General features: G+C 41.2%; 2 protein-coding genes across 4 annotated transcripts; both read left to right on the forward strand.

The window, feature by feature from the left end:
• Window positions 1–264: 264 nt before the first annotated feature.
• On the forward strand, window positions 265–3614 carry DNAJC28 (DnaJ heat shock protein family (Hsp40) member C28). Its single transcript, XM_082072151.1, has 2 exons — window positions 265–398; window positions 2233–3614. The coding sequence occupies exon 2, from the start codon at window positions 2286–2288 to the stop codon at window positions 3402–3404; it is 1119 nt and encodes a 372-aa protein (XP_081928277.1). The 5' UTR covers window positions 265–398; window positions 2233–2285; the 3' UTR covers window positions 3405–3614.
• A 4589-nt stretch (window positions 3615–8203) lies between these two features.
• Window positions 8204–20284, forward strand: TMEM50B (transmembrane protein 50B; the record flags this gene model as incomplete). Of its 3 annotated transcripts, none has more annotated exons than XM_082043660.1 (7): window positions 8205–8327; window positions 13355–13530; window positions 14153–14265; window positions 15300–15367; window positions 16418–16510; window positions 16715–16772; window positions 18996–20284. In XM_082043660.1, the coding sequence occupies exons 2-7, from the start codon at window positions 13432–13434 to the stop codon at window positions 19039–19041; spliced, it is 477 nt and encodes a 158-aa protein (XP_081899786.1). In that variant the 5' UTR covers window positions 8205–8327; window positions 13355–13431. The 3 variants fall into 3 exon arrangements, with proteins under 3 accessions (XP_081899788.1, XP_081899786.1, XP_081899787.1); XM_082043661.1 differs by lacking the exon at window positions 8205–8327 and adding an exon at window positions 10405–10461; XM_082043662.1 differs by lacking the exon at window positions 18996–20284 and having other exon boundaries at window positions 8204–8327; window positions 16715–16776.
• Window positions 20285–21066: the final 782 nt, after the last annotated feature.

Raw genomic sequence — 21066 nt, forward strand, 5'->3', positions numbered from 1 at the left:
AGCGCTTAAGCTCTGCGCGTGTAAGCGTACATACAGGAACAGCGCCTCCCCCACACTGCGCATGCGCCAGCCGGCTGCTGCCGACATAACCTCCGCCCCTCCCGCAGCCTGTTCACGCGCCGCCTAGTCACGTGCCTCCGCGCCGGCGTCAGGCGGCAGCGCGCGGCTGCGGCAGGTCTCGGGCTCCCTCCGCTGGCTGACTGGCGGGCGGGCGGGGAGGGGGTGTGGCCGACCCCTCGGGCGCTCTTCCTGCCGTTAGGAGACGTCCTTGAGCGAAGGGTAAAGGCAGCCGCCCCTCCTCTTCCTTCACCTCCTCTATTGCTGGCGCTCGCCGCGCCCCCCCTCGGGCTGTGCGTTGCTGTGCAGGAGGGGGAAGGGCGGGCGGCGGCGGGGACCAGGTGAGGCGGGGAATGACGGGCAGCGGGGGCGCTGCGGGTAGCCTCCCCCGCCCCACATAGCAGCCTGGGGAAGGGAGGGGTGCCCAGTGCCCAGGTCTTCGCCTGCCCGTCGCTGCTTTCTTCAGCCCCCGTGTGCCGCGTGTCCTTAGGGCGCTGGCCCCTTTCCGGAGCCCGAGGGCGTCCTTGTTCCCACAGCTCACGCGAGGCGGCGGTTGGGGGGCGGCCGTTCTGGTGCGGCGGTTGGGGAGCCGGTTGTGGGGAAGGCTGTCTGGTGCGCCAGGCTCGGTGGCGGAGGGGGGCGGGACTCTGCCGCCGGCAGCGGCCTTACGCGGGGGGCTCGGTCCTGTCCCCCTTTCCCTCGCCCCAGAGGGGAGAGTCGAATTCGGACGGCGGGGGAATAAAAATCCCCCCAGCCGGCACCCTGGGTGAATGCTATCTGTGCTGTTTTGTATAGTTTTTGAGCACAAATACATCGCAATCAAGGCCACAGAGTTAGGAGGAAGCCTGGTTCTGATCAGCATGTTGAATTTCAAGATTGCATTAATTGATATTTCCATTAAAGTAGTAATTATGCGTATTTTTATGGCCATATGGAACTAAATTGTTATCTTTGCCAACCACCTAGGGGAAATAAATCACTAATCTATATCATAAATGAAAACAAACAAAACCCCCAACATATTAATGAGGTCCATTATAGTAACCGCAAGCTGATGACTTAATACATTACCTGCATCAAAATCAACTGAAAACATTCAGGATTGATCCAGTCTCAAGTGCATCACCTTTCCCATCTCTTTTCAGGTAGATTAGTGCAGGAGGGCAGTTTGCTATATGCAGAACATATAAACAATGTTTATTCCTTAAACTTGATTTAACCTAGTTTGGAGAGGAAGTCAGCAAAAGATATGTTGGATCATATGTTGGATTACTGATGGATCTGTGAAAGGAGACTCTTCAGCACCATGTGTGCAGCAGGCGTCCTGGGATTTTCATTAATAAATAGAAGTTAGCCAGTGTGCAAATTATGTGTGCAGTTTATATGATAATTTTCTGCTTTTGATTTTATGTGAAGACTTATTGATATTGTCATTTGCTAAACATGTTCCTTTTGCTCTTTCCCAAAATAATTCAGAAGCACTGTTTTTCCTGACAGAGTGAGATTTTGTCTGCTATTGATCCATTCTGAGTTCCAGATTTATAACATTACCTGGCACAAATGAAGGAGATTGGCCACTAGGATGTGAGAGCCCCGCTGGGTTACAAGAGTTAATCTAAATGAATCTATAGTCTGAATGCTGTTTCAGTTGTTGCTCTGAAATACCAAAAGGGTACTATAATCCTTCAAGAATGTATCAGGCAGTAGATCTTGAGGCATTGGTGTATGTAAATAGAAAATTCAGTTGATGGCTGAATGTAGGTGTATAGAGGAAAAGGGAAAGATTGTTTCAGCAGGGTTGCCGTTCAACGTAAAGCGTATTTCCAGTTTATGTTGTGCTGAGTTTGCAGAAAGGTGATAAAGCTGCGGCCTTTTGGGAATTCAACAGTGCTGAGCAAACCTGTGCTACTGTTGGTATACCAGGACAAAACTAGCCTGTAAATTAACTTTCATTTCCATTGTAATACTACTACCTCAATAGTAATTTATAAGAAATACAGATTTCAATATTAGTCTGTAAAAGGGAAGAACATTGTATACTGTTCTGAATCATTCTGTGATTGTGTGAAATTTTGTAGGGATTTCTTTAAATAATATAACAAGTTAAAGACTTAAATCATACAAGTTGTTTTAAAAATCATATTTAATACAATTTTTGTAAAAATGTGTTTATAGGTCATTATTTATAATGTAGCTGCATCTGAAGAAATACAAAGTGGCTTTGTGTCATGCTGACTAACAACACAGCACATCATTTAATGGTACGTCAAGCAATGATTCCAAGAAAGCTTAAGGTGTTTCCCTATGTTTGTGGCAACAGAATGTTGTCGGGTTACAAACCTAAAAGCAACATCAAGGACTCTTACAAAATTCTTGAGCTTGAGGAAGGGTGTTCTCTTGATGATATCAGAAACTCCTATCGAAGTCTTGCCAAAAAATACCATCCAGACAGCAGCTCTGCCACAGCTGATTCAGAAGCATTTATGAAAGTAGAAGAAGCATACAGAGTTGTGCTCAGTGATGTGGCAACCAAAAAGAAATCAAAAGAGAATAATGAAGAGGAGGAAGACCAGTTCAAACCAAAAGCACCACAGCATAGACACTACTTGAGCTTTGAAGGTGTTGGTTTTGGAACACCAAGCCAAAGAGAAAAGCAATACATGCAGTTTCGAGTAGACCGTGCTACTGAACAAGTGTTGGAATACCGGAAGCAGAGACTTGAAAGCCAGTATGCTGCCACTGACCTAATGAAAGCCAAAGATGTGAAGCAGAGCAAAAAGGTGAAAATAACTCAGGCAGTTGAACGGTTGGTTGAGGACCTCATCCAGGAATCGATGGCAAAAGGAGACTTTGACAACCTCAGTGGCAAAGGGAAACCTTTGCAGAAGTTTTCCGACTGTCCACATATTGACCCCATGACTCACAACTTGAACAGGATTCTGATAGACAACGGATACCAGCCAGAGTGGATCCTGATGCAGAAAGAAATACGGGAAACTATTGAGCGGTTAAGGAAGAGTATTGTGGCATCTAGAAGTAAGCTTGGAGGGCCAATGACACCATATACGCAAAAGCAATGGAATGGTATTTGTGAGCAATTTATAGAAGATATCAGGAAATTAAACAAAAGAATTGACAACTTCAATTTAGTTGTCCCTATTCTGAGCAGACAAATGGTGCACTTCAGTGCAGACAAAGAAATTGTTCGAGCACAAGAGACTTATGAAGCGTTGATGGAAAACAGAGAGGCTTCTAATTCAGACACAAAGGAAAATGAAGAGGAAAATGTTAAAAGGTTTGGATGGAAGTCTTCTCTATTTAAGTGGTTAAACCTTCCCTTGAAATAAGATAATACTAATTCATCTGTCTTGTCAAGTTTTGAATGCACTTTATTGATGAAACTTGTAGCACTGGAGAAATTTCAGGTACACTGAAAATCTAAAATCCTGCTGTCCACTGTTACACCAGTTAAAAGGAATTGGTTTGTCTTTTGCCTTTGCAAGTTCTCGATTTGTGAATATTGTTAAGGAACAAATAAATTCAGTTATACTCTTGCAGCTCATTTTACTTCTGTTTAAATTAACATTAATGCTTCACTTTAGCATAGAGTATAATCATTCACCTTCTGAAGAGATAAGACTAAAACTGAGGCCTTATGAAACACCTTAAGGAAGAAGTGGAGTTAGAGATCTTGCTGTGCCTTGTTAATTTGACCTTTATCCTTTCGTATTTAAATGCTTACAGCTCATAAACTGTTGACAGGTTTCATGCATTTTTCAAGAGTATATTCATCTCTTCAAATTTAATTTAAATGGGAATGAAGAGAGAGTTCTGGATGTCTGGACTCAGACTGTACATTCTGCAAAAGTCTGGTTTTGTATCTGCCTTTTAACACAGAGGAGGGCTCGGGAAGCATCCAAGCAAATAAGGAAGACTGGCCAAAACCGTACCCTAGTCACACCTTTTTTGGGGGGCAAGAGTAGAAGGGAATCTTAATTTTCAAAAGTTATTGCACTGTTTGAATATTTTTGAATATTGGCATCAAAGAACTTCCTGTGAAATATTGCAGTACTATTAATGTTTCTGGGCAATGGCTTGAAGGGTGGGAAAATCTCCATTATGCCAAAGATTTATTTGCCTTTGGTAACTTGTTGGCTCCCCAGACAATCTGTTTTTCCTGGAGATCTTAGCCTTTGAAAAGATGTTGCTGGGTATATTAGTATCTGTGTAGGCCCCTTACCTCACTCATGCCCCTTTGACTCTGACATTGTCTCCACCTGTGCAGGAGTTGTGCTGTCCCCTGCCAGTGTGTGGAAAGGTGTCCCTTAGGCTGTGGCATGCCAGGGAGTGGGAATTTCCACTCCCAGAGTTTCAGAAATGAAAGCAGGAGGATGATCACAACCATCCTTTTGTAGATGTCCCAGCACAAGCAGAGTCTGGGTTAATGTGTTTACTTTTGGGCAGATACCACTGCACACATTCCTTTTGGTCTTTCTCCTCTTGCTTGTAAAGATGATGTCTTAACATGCAGGTTGAACATCAATTAATCCATTCTACCGACAAATATAAATAAAGTATTGTTTGTCAGAGGTTATTATATAATCCAGTAATCTAATTGAATATAATGTATTTAATGGTAAATATCATAGGTCTTTCAAGCCTTTGTGTTAAAACACTGAAGTAATAATGACAATATGTTTGTCGTGTCTTAGAAAACAGGGCTAATCTCAGCTTCATTTGACATTAAGGTAGGAATTAAGGTTGCAGAAGTAAAAAGAATGGCATTGTGTGCAGACTCATCTGTTGCCCCTAGGCCATGCTCTTCACTCATTTTAGCAACTGTATGAATGCTTATTCAATAACTTATCTGTGCATTCTTGATTTAATGAGAACTGTAAATTAGAACATACTTTTATGGAAGTCCTTTGACATAGTACTCTTAAAAAGATCAGTTTTTGATTCTTATGGTCTACAGGAATTGGATATGAATTGCTGTTCAAACAGATCCAGTGACAGATTTAAAAAGAGCTAATTGCAAATTGAATTCATTGCACAAGAGTAAATAGAAACCAGATTGCAATAAATCCAGCTTTGATGGAATCCACTTTGGCTCACAACAAAGATAAATATCAGCAGTTTAAATATTTAAGCTGCCATAATAGATGAGTCAGCATACCGAGTGATTTTTATGTTCCTTTTAAAATGACTTGGTTTTAAATGGAGTAGATGTGACCTGACTCTCAGCACTTTAAATCAGCCTTACATTGTTGTAATGAAAAATTGCCAGGCACAAAAATCCACTTCTTCAACATTTACAGCAATGATGATGAAAAAAGTAATTTAAATGTTTGTTTTCCCCAGGTGTGTGGAGGAGGATATTTTTGCAGGACTGGTCTATTTTTTGTTGCTCTGAGCTCACAAAATCTTAAAAGCAGTATTTAGTCAGTACTTCTGGAACAAGTAGTACCAAAAACCCAGGAAAGAATGGCCTTCAGAAGTAGTTTTTCTATCTGAGAGCAGATTGTTAATTTGAATTTGATAACTCTTGTCTTATTACTGACCTCAAAAGAATGAAATAATTGCTGGTTCCAGGTACAAATACATGTTGGTTATTCCCAGAACTCCATATGTGCTGGTCTAATTACCATAACAGTGTGTGGCTTCAAAGGCTTATCTAGCTGACATCTTAATACAAAGACAATGTATTATTTATATTTATTATTAGGATATATTAATTGAGGTATCAGTTTTTCTCAGGGTGAGGAATCTGTTTCTTTCCTGACAATCTGATGGCTCTTTCAAGCACCATTAGGAAGCTGTGCACTTATACCTGTTGGTTCTTTCCAGTAAAAGAAGAAGACACACAGCTGTAGATTCTCTGAAATAAGGTTCTCAGGCTGTCCTATAAACAGAAGAGTTTCTATATACACTGTAAATGTTGAGGCATGCTGAATATCTTTCTGTTCCAGAGAAATAATGGCTCTTAGGGTGCACATGGAGTTACGGAGAAGGCTTTGAAGAAAAGGAGTAAAAGTCATGAGAAGCAAAAGCAGGGCAAGCTGTAAGGGACAGATGAGTGGCAAATCTTTATTGTGAGAGGGAGAAACCTGCCACTATGGGGGAGAAGGGGATGTGTGTTGTCTTCCTTGATGTTGTTTCCATACCAGCTGTGTTTCCCTGAATGTGGCAACCACACAGTTTACCTGCCCACAGCTGAGATTGGCTGTTAAGAAAACAGAAATTGTGTGTGTGTGTGTGCATGCGTGAGGGTGGCAGGGGTCATAGGAAGGGTCTGGAAAGGAGAGAGAAGATTAGGGGCAAAGGAAACAGCATGTGATGCTTCTGGATGAGGGTGAGGAGGTGGTGGCACATCTATTCACTGGAATAAAGGTTGGAGAGTAGGCATGTGTGAATTTAAAAAAAAAAAAAAAGGCTATGATCTAAGGAAGAGCAAGGCAAGAGTTTTGTTAAGAAGTTTTTATTCATGGGACCGTGCTGAGCATCACGAGTAGGAGACAACTGTTGATACTAATAATCTCTGCAGTGGGTAGCGTCTTCTCTGGGCCAGGAAAAGAGAGAACTTCTTCAAAACAAGACTGTGGCTTTGCTCCAGACCTGTGGAACACAGCAAGCGCATGCAACTGAAGGAAAAAAGGAAGGGAGATGAGCAGTAGAGGGGTCCGAGTACAACTTTTAACTTCGAGTGGGATTTCATGGGTCCACAGCTTAGCTGTCTTTTGAGGAGTAACTGAATATTCTGTTGCCATTTGTTTGTGTATTTATAGGCCTTTCTCACACGCTCCTCTCCCTACTTAGTGCCCTGTACTGCTCTTGATTGTTCTTGAGCAATATCCTTGAAATGCCTTCCTCTTTTTTTTTGGTCTAAATTTCTACTTCTCACTTTTTTGGGTTGATTCTGCACTTTTTTATCTTAACAGAGCATGGCTTTTCAAGACCAATCCCTCTCCTAACTTAAATACTTAATTCAATTGAACATTTTTCTTTTAGTATCTCTCAAATTTTTACATCAATTCTTTTGTAGTAGGCAACAGTCTGCATTTTATAAGAAGATTATTCTTTCTTAAGGTGCTGGTATGGCTTCCTTTCCAATACTTTGGCAAGGAATAGGCCAGAAAATGAGAACTGAATCCTGTGCGTGGGAAGCATGAAGGAAGTTCACTGAGCGTCAAAAATTTGGGGTCAGTTGGTATGATTTGGGCACATTCAAAGCCAAGTTGCAAGCAGATGTCTATTCATGTCTATTGTGCAACCCAAATGTGTAGGAACACTCTCAGCTCTCCCTGGCCAAGGCAGGTATGGAGGGATCCTGGGGTGAGTAGTCATAGAATGTCCTGAGTTGGAAAGGATCCACAAGGGTCATCGAGTCCAACTTCTGTCCCTGCATATGACAACCCCACAGTTCACACCATGTGTCTGAGGGCATTGTCCAGGCTCTGCTTGAACACTGTCAGGTTTGGGGCTGTGACACCTCCCTGGGGAGCCTGTTCCAGTGCTCCACCACCCTCTGGGGGAAGAACCTTTTCCTAATATCCAACCTGAACCCTTAATGCTGGGCAGGGCTCCCTGCTGGCCCAGCCCCAGCCCCTGTTCGCTTTGGGCTTTCAGGAAATGGGATTGTGACATCACCTGGCTGCTAATGAGGGTGGTGTACAGGTGGGTCAATTACCACTTAAGACTGTTGAAGCCAGCTGGGAAATGTGGTGAAGCCAGAAATAAATAATTCAGATGCTTCTTCCTGGACAGTGAAGAACACAGAATTAGTTGTTAATTCTGTTTATTAAATCAGGCACAGGGCTAAGGTGTAGCTGCATTTTGTCATGGAGTGTGCGTATTCTGATAGGGGAGCTACTTGGAAAGCGTTAAGGTTGATGCATTGCACTACACTCGTGGGACAGTGTACGGCGACCTGGGTCATACGCGGTTTGCGAGGTGACTGGCGGGCCTGATGCGGCACCCAGGTCCGCAGGCTTTGGTAGGGGCAAGGGGGGCGGGGCGAGCAGGCCCCGCCCCGCCCGACAGCCCCCTCCCCCACACAGCAAGAAAAGGGGCGGGGATTGCGCCGGCCTCTCCTGCCGTCTGTAGTTCCATTCGCTAGCGTGGGCTGCCGCGTCGCCCAATCGTGGCTCCCTGTCCTCACCCAGCCTCCGGTGACGCGCAGCGCTAGCTTGCCATTGGCGGGCGGCCGCGTCGCTCGCGGGTCTCTGCCCCCTCACCCCTGCAGGCGGAAGAGTCTCGCCCAGGACTGGGGGGTACGTGCGGGCGTTGTTTTCCTGCCGCTCCGCTGGCGGCGGGGTAGGGGGTGGGGGTGGGGGCGGGAGGAGGCGGGGCGGGGGGCTCGTTGGCGGGAGAGGAGCCGGGGCACCCATGTCCGGCGGCAGCGCGCGCCCCCTCGCCTCCTCCGGCCAACGGCCGTCGCGCGCCCCGGTGCCCAGAGCCGCCTCGCTGGGCCGCGACGGACCCCCCGCTGCCGCCTCCGCCGCGGACAGCAGCGGCTCCTTCCCCCGACCTGCGCTCGGAGCCCCGGGCGGCTCCGTCGGTCCCGGACCCGTTGCTCAGGGCTCCCTCCCGCGCACCCCTCGGTGCTGGCCAGGGGCAGCGCGAAGGGGCTCTGCGCGCCTCGGGCTTGGGGCGAGGGGTGTCCGGCCGCGCTTCGTTGTCCCCCTCACGCAGAGGCCGTGACCTTCTGCCGTAGCGCGGCCTCAGGCATGGGAAGCCGCAGCCCGGGCTCTGGGTGCTGGAGGGGCCGGGGGGCAGCGGGGTCCGGCCCTCCCCGCCGCAAGGCCACAGTCAGGTCTTGCTGACATGGTCATTGTCTGCATCTGGGAAAGGAGACGGTGGTACTGAGCAGAAAGTTTGAAATCCATAGACGGAATTTTTTAAAAAATTACTTCATTTTTATAAGTAGCACTGCCTTCAGTGTAACAATTACTGTCTGGACTTTGAGTGCAGCTTGGGATTCTGCCTTATATTGCCCTGTCATGGCTTGAGCTCATTAAGTAAATATTGATGCACATGGTATACTCCTATGAGCTAAAATAAGCCTGTGGATAATTGCAGAATCGATCATTTTTTCTGCCTCTCTGAAGTCTTCAAACTTTAGTAGCGCTGTTAAAGAATACTTGCCATAGACAGCAGTCATTACTCTGGGGCTGAGCATCACGCAGATTTGTTTAAGGTGATTACATGTTTAATAATTTTGTCACACAGCCTTATTTTTGTATAGTTCATTTAGAAGTTCCTTTCTTTTCTCCTCCTGTCTTTCTGTAATACTTAAAAACTAGACACTATAGCATTGTGCTATGGTGTATGGGAAACTGAAAGTGAAACTGCATGTAATTAGTGCAATGAGTGGTCGAAAGACCCCCCCTTTAAAAATTGTGGTGGACTTCACAGAAATGTTCACAGAAGCTCCTTACAGTGACTCTGCCAAATACCTTTTCATAGTATTTGCACATGGGGAAAGTATGTGGCTTAAAGCATATTCTTATTGGTTGCTTGTGGAAGGTGCTGTCATCTTTGAGGAAAATAGGATTTTCTTCTTGGCTTGAAATTTCTTCTCTTCCTCCTATCTTTTGCTTTCTTCCTTGGAGATGGAAAAGTCCATTCTTTTTAACTTGACTGTGTACTACTAGGGCCCTTGTGCAGCTTTTATTTTGTGCAGGATTTTTGTATTTTTGAGCATCTGCTTTAATATTTTGTTCAAATGAAGTTTATTCATTTTGAGAGACACTGATGTTCAGATGAAAATTTTGAACTCGGATTCTTTCTCGTGTTTTCATTTCACTTCATTTGTCTGAGTAATATACTAGTTGTTTTAACTGACATGCTAGCATCTACCAAATATTTTTACAGTGAGTGTAAGTGCCCTTGTTAGTTCTTCAGTCACCAGTTTGTTCTTGTAAGTGTTCTTGTGTTTCTGTTTACTGGACATGAGTGAAAAATGTTTCCTGAGAGCAGTGGGAGAGTCTGTCTGCCCTTGGAAAAGGGGAGGAGACAGATTGTAGGAAGGGCAATGAAGGGCAGCTAGTGCAAGGGGTTTTACCTGTTGCGTTGCTGTGAAGTATGTGACTGTAAAAGTTTAAACCAAGAGAGTGAGTTTTGTACCTTTATTTAGCTAAGAAAGTCAGCTAAAAGCATCTGCCTTCATCAGAGCTTTCCATCTGTGTAGTAGGATACATTTGGGCTAAAACTTCTGCATGCGTACTTAATGCTTATGAGGAAAAAACTTAGCCTAGCTCTTGTGGTCCTGTTGAAGACTCAGCTTCACAATGTCAGTGGTCTTTCACAGTTGAAATATAGCTTATTATTTTCTTCCTTCTTTGCTAGGGGTTTTGAGAACTGCATACATATGGAGCTTTAAGATAGAAGCACAGAATGGTTTAGGTAAGAAGGGACCTTAAAGATCATCTAGTCCAACCCCTCTGCCATGGGCAGGGATGCCTTCCACTAGACCAGGTTGCTCAAAGCCCCATCCAGCCTGGCCTTAGACACTTCCAGGGATGGGACATCCACAGCTTCTCTGGGCAGCCTGTTCCAGTGTCTCACCACCATTATAGTGAAGAATTTCTTCCTAATATCTAATCTAAATCTCCCCTTTTTCAGTTACAAACAATTGCCTCTTGTCCTGTCACAACAGGCTTTGGTAAAAAGTCTATCTCCCATCTTTCTTATAATCCCCTTATATATATTGAAAGGCTGCAATGAGGTCTCCCCCGAGCCTTCTTTTGTCCAGACTGAACAACCCCAACTCTCTCAGCCTGTCTTGTAGAAGAGGTGTTGCAGCCTTCCCAAATGGGACACCTCTGTTTTTGTGGCCCTCCCCTCTGGACCCACTCTAATAGCTCCATGTCTGTCTTGTGCTGGGGACCCCAGAGCTGGACACAGTACTGCAGGTGGGCAGAGCAGCAGAATCGCCTCCCTCAACCTGCTTGTTATGCAGCTCAGGATATGGTTTGCTTTCTGGGCTCGTGTCGGCTCATGTCCTTTTTTCCACAGGGCCGTTCCCAATCCATTCATCTTCCACTCTGTATTCATACTGAGGGTTGCCCCAGCCCAGGTGAAGGTCCTTGCACTTGGCTGTGTTGAACTTCCTGAGGTTTGTGTGGGCCTACTCCTCAAGCCTGTCAAGGTCCCTTTGGATGGTGTCCTTTCCCTCTAGGGTGTCAGTGCACCCCTTCCCTCTAGCATATTTAAACCAGTATTGTATGATAGCTAAGTGTGCATTTAACAGCATGTCAGAGGGTGGCCAGCCTGTAGCATTGGGGTTGGCTCTGTACTGTCAGTCCTTCCAGCAAGTCCAATAGGCACAGGGTTGTTCCTTCCCAGGTGCAAGACTGGGCAATTCCCCTTGTTGTACTTCATGAGGTTTCAGTCAGTGTATTTCTCCATCCTGTCAAGGTACCTCTGGATGGCATCCAGGTAGAGGGTGAAAAATAATTTCTGTTGTTGTTGACATATCTGAAATTGTTTTATTCAGTGGCTTTTCTTGACTTGGTTTCTGAATTGTAATAGAACTTTACATTGTATTTGAAGGAGGTGATTTTATTTAGATATGTTTATTCTATTTAAATGGCCCCTTGTGGGAAAAATTCCAAAGGAAAGTTTAGCTTCGAAGGAGTACAGCTTCAGTCATTCTGAAAATGACTGAGAATGTATTTACAAGCAAGGTAATAAATTTGGTAGATTTGACATAACCACTGTTGTGTTCAGTGGAGAGAAGAAATAGCATGTTTGTCTATTTGCTTTTCAGGGTGAGAACCATGTAGTCTGTAGTAATGAGAGCAGTGGGAACTGTGAGCTGTGTTCCAGTGTGTGTGGGCGAGGAGCTGGGAGGGGAAAGGAAGGGTTGCTGCTGGATGAGGAAGAGACACATTCAGGACTTGAAGAGGAACAAATGAAGTACAGATGGAGACATTTTAAGAGTGGAAAAGAAGGAAGGGCTATAAGAGCAGTCATAAATCTGTAATAGCACAGTGTGTGTGGCAGTCTTGTGTAGAAGTTGTAGAAACAATAGGGATCTGAAAATTGCTAAGTAAAAGTGTGCTCTAGGAAAATAACTCTGAGCCCAAATACTGTACAAAAGAAAAATACTTTTGGAATTGAGTGATTGACTTTAGTCTTTTAAGGCAGTGTCATAAGTATGGATTCCTGAAACTAGATTTGGGAGGACAAACTTTTTTATCTTACTGATAGGAGGTGGCCTGTCTTTGTAGTGTGAGTAAACTCTATTTATTTATTTTTCTTTCACTTAATGTAGACTTCTAATTAACATTATTAACCAGGAAAATGTTCTACATCAGTCTGTTCTGTAACATAACCGTAAAGAACATTTGTCTGTCGTTAGCCTTTAAGAACTGTCTGGAAATTATATCAGGTTGGGAAAATACAGAAGTTGACAATATTGAAAGAAAATAGAATGTTATTAAAAGTGGCTGTGAGTCACTGCTAAATAGAAAAACTATAAATCTTCTAACTTCTGATGTTCAAACTGTAGATGCTAATCGCCTTACAGTGTGAGAATAGATACTCGTCCAGAATCTTCTATAGCTACTGTCTTACCAAATTGTTTGAGAACTGTGTTGTTTTAGTAGTCACTTTGTAACACTAATTAACTTTGCTTTCTTCTTCCTATATTTAAAGTTTTGTGTGATCCTCTCTCTGTGGATTAGGACATTCTTTACTCTTGGTATTAGTTGATTCACTGTCTTGATTCCTTTTCTCCCTATGTTAGAAAGGCATTATATTATCTCATTTGGAGACTGGAAATATGTGTATCTTACGCAAGGTTCCTTGGCCTGACTCGAAGACCAAGTTCTGGTATGCGTGTGGAGCCCTGTTGTATGTATCTTACTATTTTTAACTGCTAATTCCAGAGAGAGGGTTATGTTTTGAAGATGAAACTGAAGTTGAAAGATTTGCTTTTTCGCTCCTGCTTTTTTTTCTTTTATTTTTGTGGTTTGTACCTTTGAATAAACAATACATTCTATTTAATTTCTTTTCTGTTTCAGATACAATAATATATATGTAGTGCATAAGTTTTGGGTTCATGTGATGATTTTATTTTTTAATTGTGTTTGGAAGGTAGGTGGTTTGAATGTAGCTCAATATAGAATCCACAGAGTATATGGAATACCTAATTCTGTTCAAAAACAAAGCAAAAAACAAACCACAACAGCCAAACCAAAACACCACACATTGGAAAGATTGCTTGTGATGGTTGTTGAGCATCCCAAGTTTTTACTACTTTGTGTTAAATGAATCTTTGGCTGTGTTTCAGGTATTCAGGACACAGTTGTTAATGGAAGAATTCATGTATAAGTACAAAATAAGAAGGGCAATCTAATCTTTGAGGAAATGGCAGGATTCCTAGACAACTTCCGGTGGCCAGAATGTGAGTGTATTGACTGGAGTGAACGAAGAAATGCCATTGCTTCAATAGTTGCAGGCGTATTGGTAAGTTTTGAAAGGATGTGAGTCGTAAGTATGTTGAAAAATTTGGAAGTACAACAAAGTTATAGTTTTGTTTCATATGTTGTGAAGGTTCACTCCTTAGGTGCACCTTAATCCAGTATATTTCTTTATACTTTTTAAAAATATAATTGTTAGGCAACTTTTTTACAGGTCACATAGCATTGCATTTAATTTAGTAATGATGTATCAGTTCTGCTATCTCATCTTTAAAACAGATTGAAATTCCCAGTGGATTTTTAGCATGATTAGTTGCATTACAACACCTATGTTATACTACGGTTCATGTCTTGAATACATTTAGAATCTGGATTCTTGTTCTTAAAGCTGTACAGGGAATTAACCCATACACTGGTATCTAATTTGAATAGAAAATGTGATTGATTCCCAAATGCTTTTCTGAAAACGTCAACGTTAAGGTTTATGCAGAGCTTGCATATCAAACAGATATGCAACTTAAAGCTGACTCAAAGCTAATACCTTTCTAGAGTAGTTTGTACTTGTTAAAGGACAATTAAACCAATGGTATGCATGAACATCTGCTGTGTTTTGTCTGCCTGTCTCTATACCCTTCCAGCCTCATAATACCGGTCTGTTTTATTTGTAGTTTTTCACAGGTTGGTGGATAATGATAGATGCTGCTGTAGTTTACCCCAAGCCAGAACAAATGAACCACGCGTTCCATACCTGTGGGGTGTTTTCAACACTAGCTTTTTTCATGTAAGTGTATATAAAGGGATTTATAAAATAAATGTAAGCTGTTAAACATGGTTGTTACTAGACAATGTGGTATATGATAAAACTTTTAATCACTTGGTTATAAATTACTTACAAATAATCTTGTGCTTCTCTGCATGGTAATGTAAAGGTCTTTTTTCTTCTAGCTGTGAACTTTGTTTCTGATCCTAGTCTGTTCATTTATTGTTCTGTCTGTCCCCCCCCATCTGTTTAGGGTAAATTGTGTTTCATGTATACTTTGACTGAATGTAAGAAAGCAGATCTTCCTTTATGCAAGTGGCTTTCTATAATAAGTGTTTCGATTCTTAGATCAAAATTCATGTAATGATGCCTGGTTGCTTATCGCAATATAAAACACTTCATTGCATTTTCCTCCGTTTTAAAATAAGGTAGTAGTATTATAGCTATTGTTATAAAGATGTAAACGTGGCAAGCTTGAAGGAGAAATAATAGCTTTTATTGAACTGTACAATATCAGTGAAGACAAAAAGATGCATTTGGTTACGCAAGACTTTCTTAACACTTAGTATCTGAAAGTTTCTGGGTTCTTTTCCTCAGCAGTGTAACTCATTTTAAGAAATTGTATTGTCCATCCTTACAGGGTGTCTCTTACTTGAATATTTGTGGGTTTTGTTGTAAAGGAAGACAATGTGTATCATAACCATGAGAGCACTGTGTTATTGGCTGTTGTTATTCCTGTGAAGTGCCTTTAGATATTTTAAAAACTTAAATAGCCAGAAAATGACCAGGAATATTTCAGTCGCTGAAAAGGGCAATTTTTTCATCTTACAGGTCTGTTAATGTAAAAATTTAAGTAAAAACTTAAGAACAAATTTGGGGTTGGCTTGAAACCCAGCTGGAATCATTCCATTAAGTGGCATGTAATAGTATGTGACTGTACAGAATGCCAAATAGTTTTCCCAGAATTTGTTGCATCTTAAAAAAGCTAGCTTTTTACTTTTAACTTCAAATTGATTTTCTAATAATCTGAAGTGTATACACTCTTTTGTTCCTAGGATAAATGCTGTATCAAATGCACAGGTGAGAGGAGACAGCTACAGTGATGGATGCTTAGGAAGAACAGGTAAATTAATTCTAAAAATCATGTTGAGTTGAAAGACTGATTATTTAGGTGGTGGTAAGTTTTTTCAAACTGGTGGTTAAATTATAATCAGTAGTTAAGGAGTAGAAGAGAAATTCTGTGAAGTTAATTTATTTACAAAAATAACAGTTGGAGGTAAGTAATATCTTCGTTTAAAAAAGTGAACTTGAAAAATTGACTTCTGTGTATCTTGAATACCTAAACTTTCCCCTGCAAATCCTGTACAGCTGCTGAGAGAAATAAACTTTGGCCTTGTGGTAGGCCATGGAACAGACATTCCTTAACAAAGTCTTATTTTAACATCCTTTTTCCTCTGTATGTCACCTACTGTGTGATGTCTGCAGCCCTGCTGTCCTCTCTGTGCTTTCATTCATAATTTCCTTACTGTTTCCCATGTGGACCCCAGCATCTGTTTTCATGTGATTTGTAGAACACCTCACTAGAAATCTGGTAGGATTTACTGAGGGTTTTTTTTGTTTTTTTTTTTTAACTAGCATATGTTGGGGGTTTTGTGTGTGTGTCATAAAGCAGCTCAAGAGAATCTTTGCACAGAAATATTTTTTCTTTGCCATGAGTGAGGTTGATTGTTTTCAATGGCATCATCTTCCTTTTTCAGTAGGTAATGTCTAGCTATGGTAAATATTGCCCACCTGAAAATATCTTTCTGAAGTCAACACAGGAAGTATCTATTATACGTACCCTAATAGAATGGCATCTTTACCTCAGCAACACTGTAGCTTGGGCAAAGTAGCTCATCATTGGTCCAAGTTGTGTTGAGCAGTGTTACAGACATTCCCTACAGGTGAGGGGAAATTGTGTCTGCTCACTAAAATATGAGGAATTCAGCTACTCTGTGTTTTACTAGAGAATACAAATTTTGGTTTATCTTGCCTTTGCCACAGAGTTTTAACCCTTTGCCTTTGTGCCTTCAGTAAAATAGCATATCGTATAATAATAGAGCAGTAGCTTGGATCATCTGTCTGTATAGATAATAGTCTACATCATTCTCAGAGGTCTTAATATTTCCTGCAGGTGCTCGTGTCTGGCTCTTCATTGGCTTTATGTTGATGTTTGGTTCACTTATTGCTTCAATGTGGATTCTTTTTGGAGCATATGTTACACAGAGTAAGTTAATTTATTTTCATATCTAGAAAGTACTGTTGCTGTCAGCCAAAAGGCAGAAAATCCAGAAGAATGAAAGTGTGTGGTCTGTTCTTGTCAGAGCCATACCATCTAGTTTTGTAGCCAGGGAATAATACTATAAATTGCTTTTTAAATTTACCTGCCGATAAAAAGAACTTAATATTTCCTTTGTTACTTACTTTGCAGACACTAACGTTTACCCTGGATTAGCAGTGTTTTTCCAAAATGCATTGATATTTTTCAGGTAAGTTGTCTGGGCAAATTTCTCTTCTTCCAAAAGGGTGTCTGACTTACCTGCTTCCATGCACATCGATGCTCCTGGAAAATAAGTTCTGAAAGCTGGGGGCTGACTCCAGGCTTGGATCTTCCACAAAGTATAATTCACTGATCTCAATGCAGGACCCTCCATATTTCAATTTATTACCCACCCTGACCTTTACTTGAGGAGGGTGGCATGTAAGCCAAAGGGACCTCTTGGGCTACTGAGTAAAGTGACATTGTACAGACAAATGATGTGTTAGTATTCAATGCGTAAACTGATCACACTTTTGCTAAACAACTACTTTTTTTTTTTTCACTCTGCTACTTTTTTCTACTCCTTTTGCTTCAGTGCTTAGAAACTGTGTTTTATTTGCCCATTCTCAGCCCGTGAGAGGCTCCTTATTCCCCTCATGTTCCTGTTAGTCTAGCCCTTTCTGGTCTCACTGAATTTAGAGCTCTGGAATGTGGATAACCAAGGATACGGACAGTATTCTGGATGAGATATTGTCAGTGTCTTTGGAAAATGGCAAGAATGCCTTGTCTCTGTACTACACATACCTTGGCATATATCCTTACAGCAGTTGGTGGGAGATCCTGTTGTCCTTTTCCTGACTATTTCACACCAATGGCTTGATTATCTGATAATTGATACACCTGGATTTGTTTTGACTGGATGAGCACTCAGTTATCAAGACTGATTTTTTTTTTTTCCCCAAAGAGCCTGATGGTATATTTTGTAATGTTACACTTAATGATATTCAGCAAAATAAAATAAGTGTATCATATGACATTTAGAAACTATCCATATCTGTAAGAAGTCTTTTTATATCTATAATGTCTATTTTAATATCTATAATATGTATAATTTTATTAATTAATAAAATACAATGGAAGTATAAATCGTGTAAGTAAGCTCCAAGATCTGTCACTGAAAAAGTTCACATAACCTCCTGTTTTGCAAGTTCTTACCCACTTAAATTACTGTGCTAACAATTTGCCTTCTAGTACCATATCAAGTACTTTGCAGCCAGCTAGATCGGCAGGCTTCACTGTGCTTACTTGATTGGAAAATCAGCCGTGTTCTTGCAGAAAATAGCAGTTCCTAAATCTCTTCTGTAGCCTTGCAGATAATTGAAATGGGATACTGATGCAGGCAGACATCTGAGAATAGTTTAACCATGCCTGAAATTTTTAGTCTTATTTCAGCAGTTTGATGAACTTATTTCTGAAGCTGCTTTTTTTTCTGAAAGTGCCATTCCTTAGTTTCTATTGTATTCTGTTTGTAGATAAATTTTAGATTTATTTGTTTTCTTTTGTTGTCTAAAATTTGTTTTATAGGTATGAATTGTGAGATAAATTCTAGCCTTATTATTTTAAAAAGTATCTGTATCTTTGTGTTTTAGCCCACTGCACACTTTAGGCAGAAACATTTGAGAAGTCCATCTATTGCCGTAGACTCTTTTCCTTAGCACTCCTCAATGTCGTTATAGAAAACTTTTGTTCTGTTTGAATCAGATTCTCTTCCATCGGTGTTGCTCCGTAATGTCTCTATTCCCTCAACCGTGTGTCTCCTTCAGAATTTGTGCTTCAGCCCTGGTTGTGACTCCATCACTTTTTTTACTTGGTTTAACGTGCTGTATTCGTGGTTCTCTTCTCTAGTTAAACCCAGGTGTCTAGCTTGTTACTGTTGTTCTCAGTGTCAATATTTCTCATTTCCCTCCCTCTTCATTCTCTTATGATTTATTATGACTGTGCCCTTCTTTACCACCTATACAAAAAATACTTATCCACCACAGGATCTTCTTTCTGATTAGCTCATAAGAATGTAATTGCTAAGATTGCTAGGATGATGCGTTATGTTCAGCTGATTGCCAGGTGCCCAGGTGAGACTTGCTGCTCTGTAACTCTGTGGATTGGTCCTAGAATGTCTTAAATACCAGGGTTTTTTTCTTTCAGAAGGGCAGCTGCTTGTACTGTGAGACTGGCTATTTTTTTATTGGAGCTGTTGCTTCAGCTGGATATTGTAGTTTTAGCAATGCATAGTAAGTTAAATATAAGTACAAAAAGTAGATACTGACTTGAGTAAGAATTACAGTTACTGGGGGGATGTTGATTGGCAGTACAGATTGTATTAAATTATAAGGATATAATTAAAATCACCTTTTCTACCTTATATATGGTCTGATTTATTTTTTTTCCCCTTTAGTACTCTGATCTACAAGTTTGGAAGAACAGAAGAGTTATGGGGATGAGACATCACATACAGCATTGTCTATTCCATGGTTGCTATGTCATACTATGTATCTGGATATATATCTGGATATATTTACATTTATTTGTTTTTGCTTTCTAAATTGTATGAACAGAGACAAACTACAGTTTCTGTAATAAGCTCCCTCTTTTCCCAGGACAGATTTGTGAATATGTACATATGACTGTATATATCTTAAAAAGGGAATGTCAGCCTGTCTTTCTGAAATCTTCAGGTTTAGTTCTCCAAATACGTGGGTTTCCATCAACTCCTAAGACTTGATCTTCCAAACCTCCACATGTGTCGGAGACCTCAGTGGAACTGTTGGTGAACAAGCAGGATAAATCCCCCATACCCTGTAAAAGGGGTTGCTGCTTTTATGCGTAGCTGAGCTAGAGCCAGTTTTGCCAGGGCTGACAGCAAGGGCTGCCCATTTACCTGAGAGCTGTCAGTGCGTGGATGTGACCCAGCTAAGCCTGTATTTAATGAGGGTAAATTCTATTGTATGCTTAGGTAAGAGCTGATTTTAAGATTTTTGTATAACTGTTCAGAAGAATATAAAGTAGCTATTTTTTTGTAAAAGGTTATGAGTTTTTAAACAAGGCCCAATATTAAGCAGGTTCTGCATGGCAAAATTGTTCTTGAATTCTGATTGCTATAGCACAAATGACATTTGGTAGCACCACAGTCCATAGAATTAGTTTGATAGCTTTAGTGTGATAGATACCAATTATTACTCCAAGTATTTACTGATGTTAGAATTAAAAAAAAACCAAAACAATTGAACCCAGTCAGACTCAATTTTCTTCAGGGGAAGCTTTTTGCTGATAAACAGTTATCCTGCTGCCTATGACCTTTTCTATCTAAAAGGCAAGCATTTCTGGTGGGGATATAGCAGATATATTTATTGCTAACAATCTTTCTTTGAAATAATTGCCGGTTTTGGGACTGCTGTTTGCCCCAGTTAAAATGTATTTATTTCCTAAATTTCACGGGCACTTTATGGGAATGCTTCCATTACTGAAATCCAGTTTCTTCTAGCTGGGCTGTACAGAAAGGGAGAATAATGATGTTTTACAGTTTTAGGCTGGTCTTGTGTATTGATCTTACTGTTGGTGACTTCCTTCTCCTAGGAGTTCTATGCGGTTTTTAAAGCTTTTGAATCTACCTTGTGTCTAAAAGCTTTTATAACTTTCCCATGTATTGAGATTGCTGACCAAATGGTATTAAACTTCAGAATGTAAGTGCTGTGCATGGTCACTGCATACTGTTAGTCATTTAATTGCTCCCTTGTGGGAATCTCTCCAGTGGACAGAATATGAAGCGAATACTGCAGCTGAAATTGTGCTACTGGCTAGACTAACTTCGTCCTGATTTCACCATCCTGCAGTGAGTTACACTATATTCACTGGTGTTAATCATAGCTTTGTACAGAACTTGTCTGTTGGGTTGTAATTTCAGAAAACTGCAATAAACTTTATCTTATTCTCAAAATAGTGAACATCACAAGGTAATTGTACAGTAGTACTCCTTAGCTCACATAGTAGTGACCTTTGAGCAAGTCTTATACCAGCTATTAAGTAAAATCAAGGTTTTGTTTTCAGGACTGTCAGTTTCTTGCTTGGAACTGTTTTTTTTTTACTAAGTGAGAAAACTAAGTGTAGCTTTTAACTACTCTTGCACTTGTGTCTTGCATGTGACATTTGAGCAGCATGAGCTGTGACTCTGGAAGATCTCTTCCTGCCCACTTTAATGCAAGTGCCCAGTTAAAAAACAGTTTTCTTAAGAACAGGGCAAGAGTTACCTGCATTTTCTACCAGAACTTCCAAGTATTTCTTGCCCATCCCTTGGGTTTGAGAGCAGGGGAGTGATCATGCTCTCTATACAGCTGCTAAGAGAAGAGACAGCTCAGAGGATGTGTCTTTTCTAGTATCCTACACTGACAACAGGTGTAATGTGAGAACCATGTACACATCATTCAAAATATCCTGAGGTCCACTTTTACACTACAGGTAGCTGAAGCACA

This window comes from Streptopelia decaocto (genome assembly GCF_964273445.1).
Source record: "Streptopelia decaocto genome assembly, chromosome: 1".
Taxonomy (NCBI): domain Eukaryota; kingdom Metazoa; phylum Chordata; class Aves; order Columbiformes; family Columbidae; genus Streptopelia; species Streptopelia decaocto.

What these genes read in the sequence shown, in the direction of transcription:
- DNAJC28 (XM_082072151.1), top strand. Translation starts at nt 2,286, where the DNA reads ATGCTGACTAACAACACAGCACATCATTTAATGGTACGTCAAGCAATG.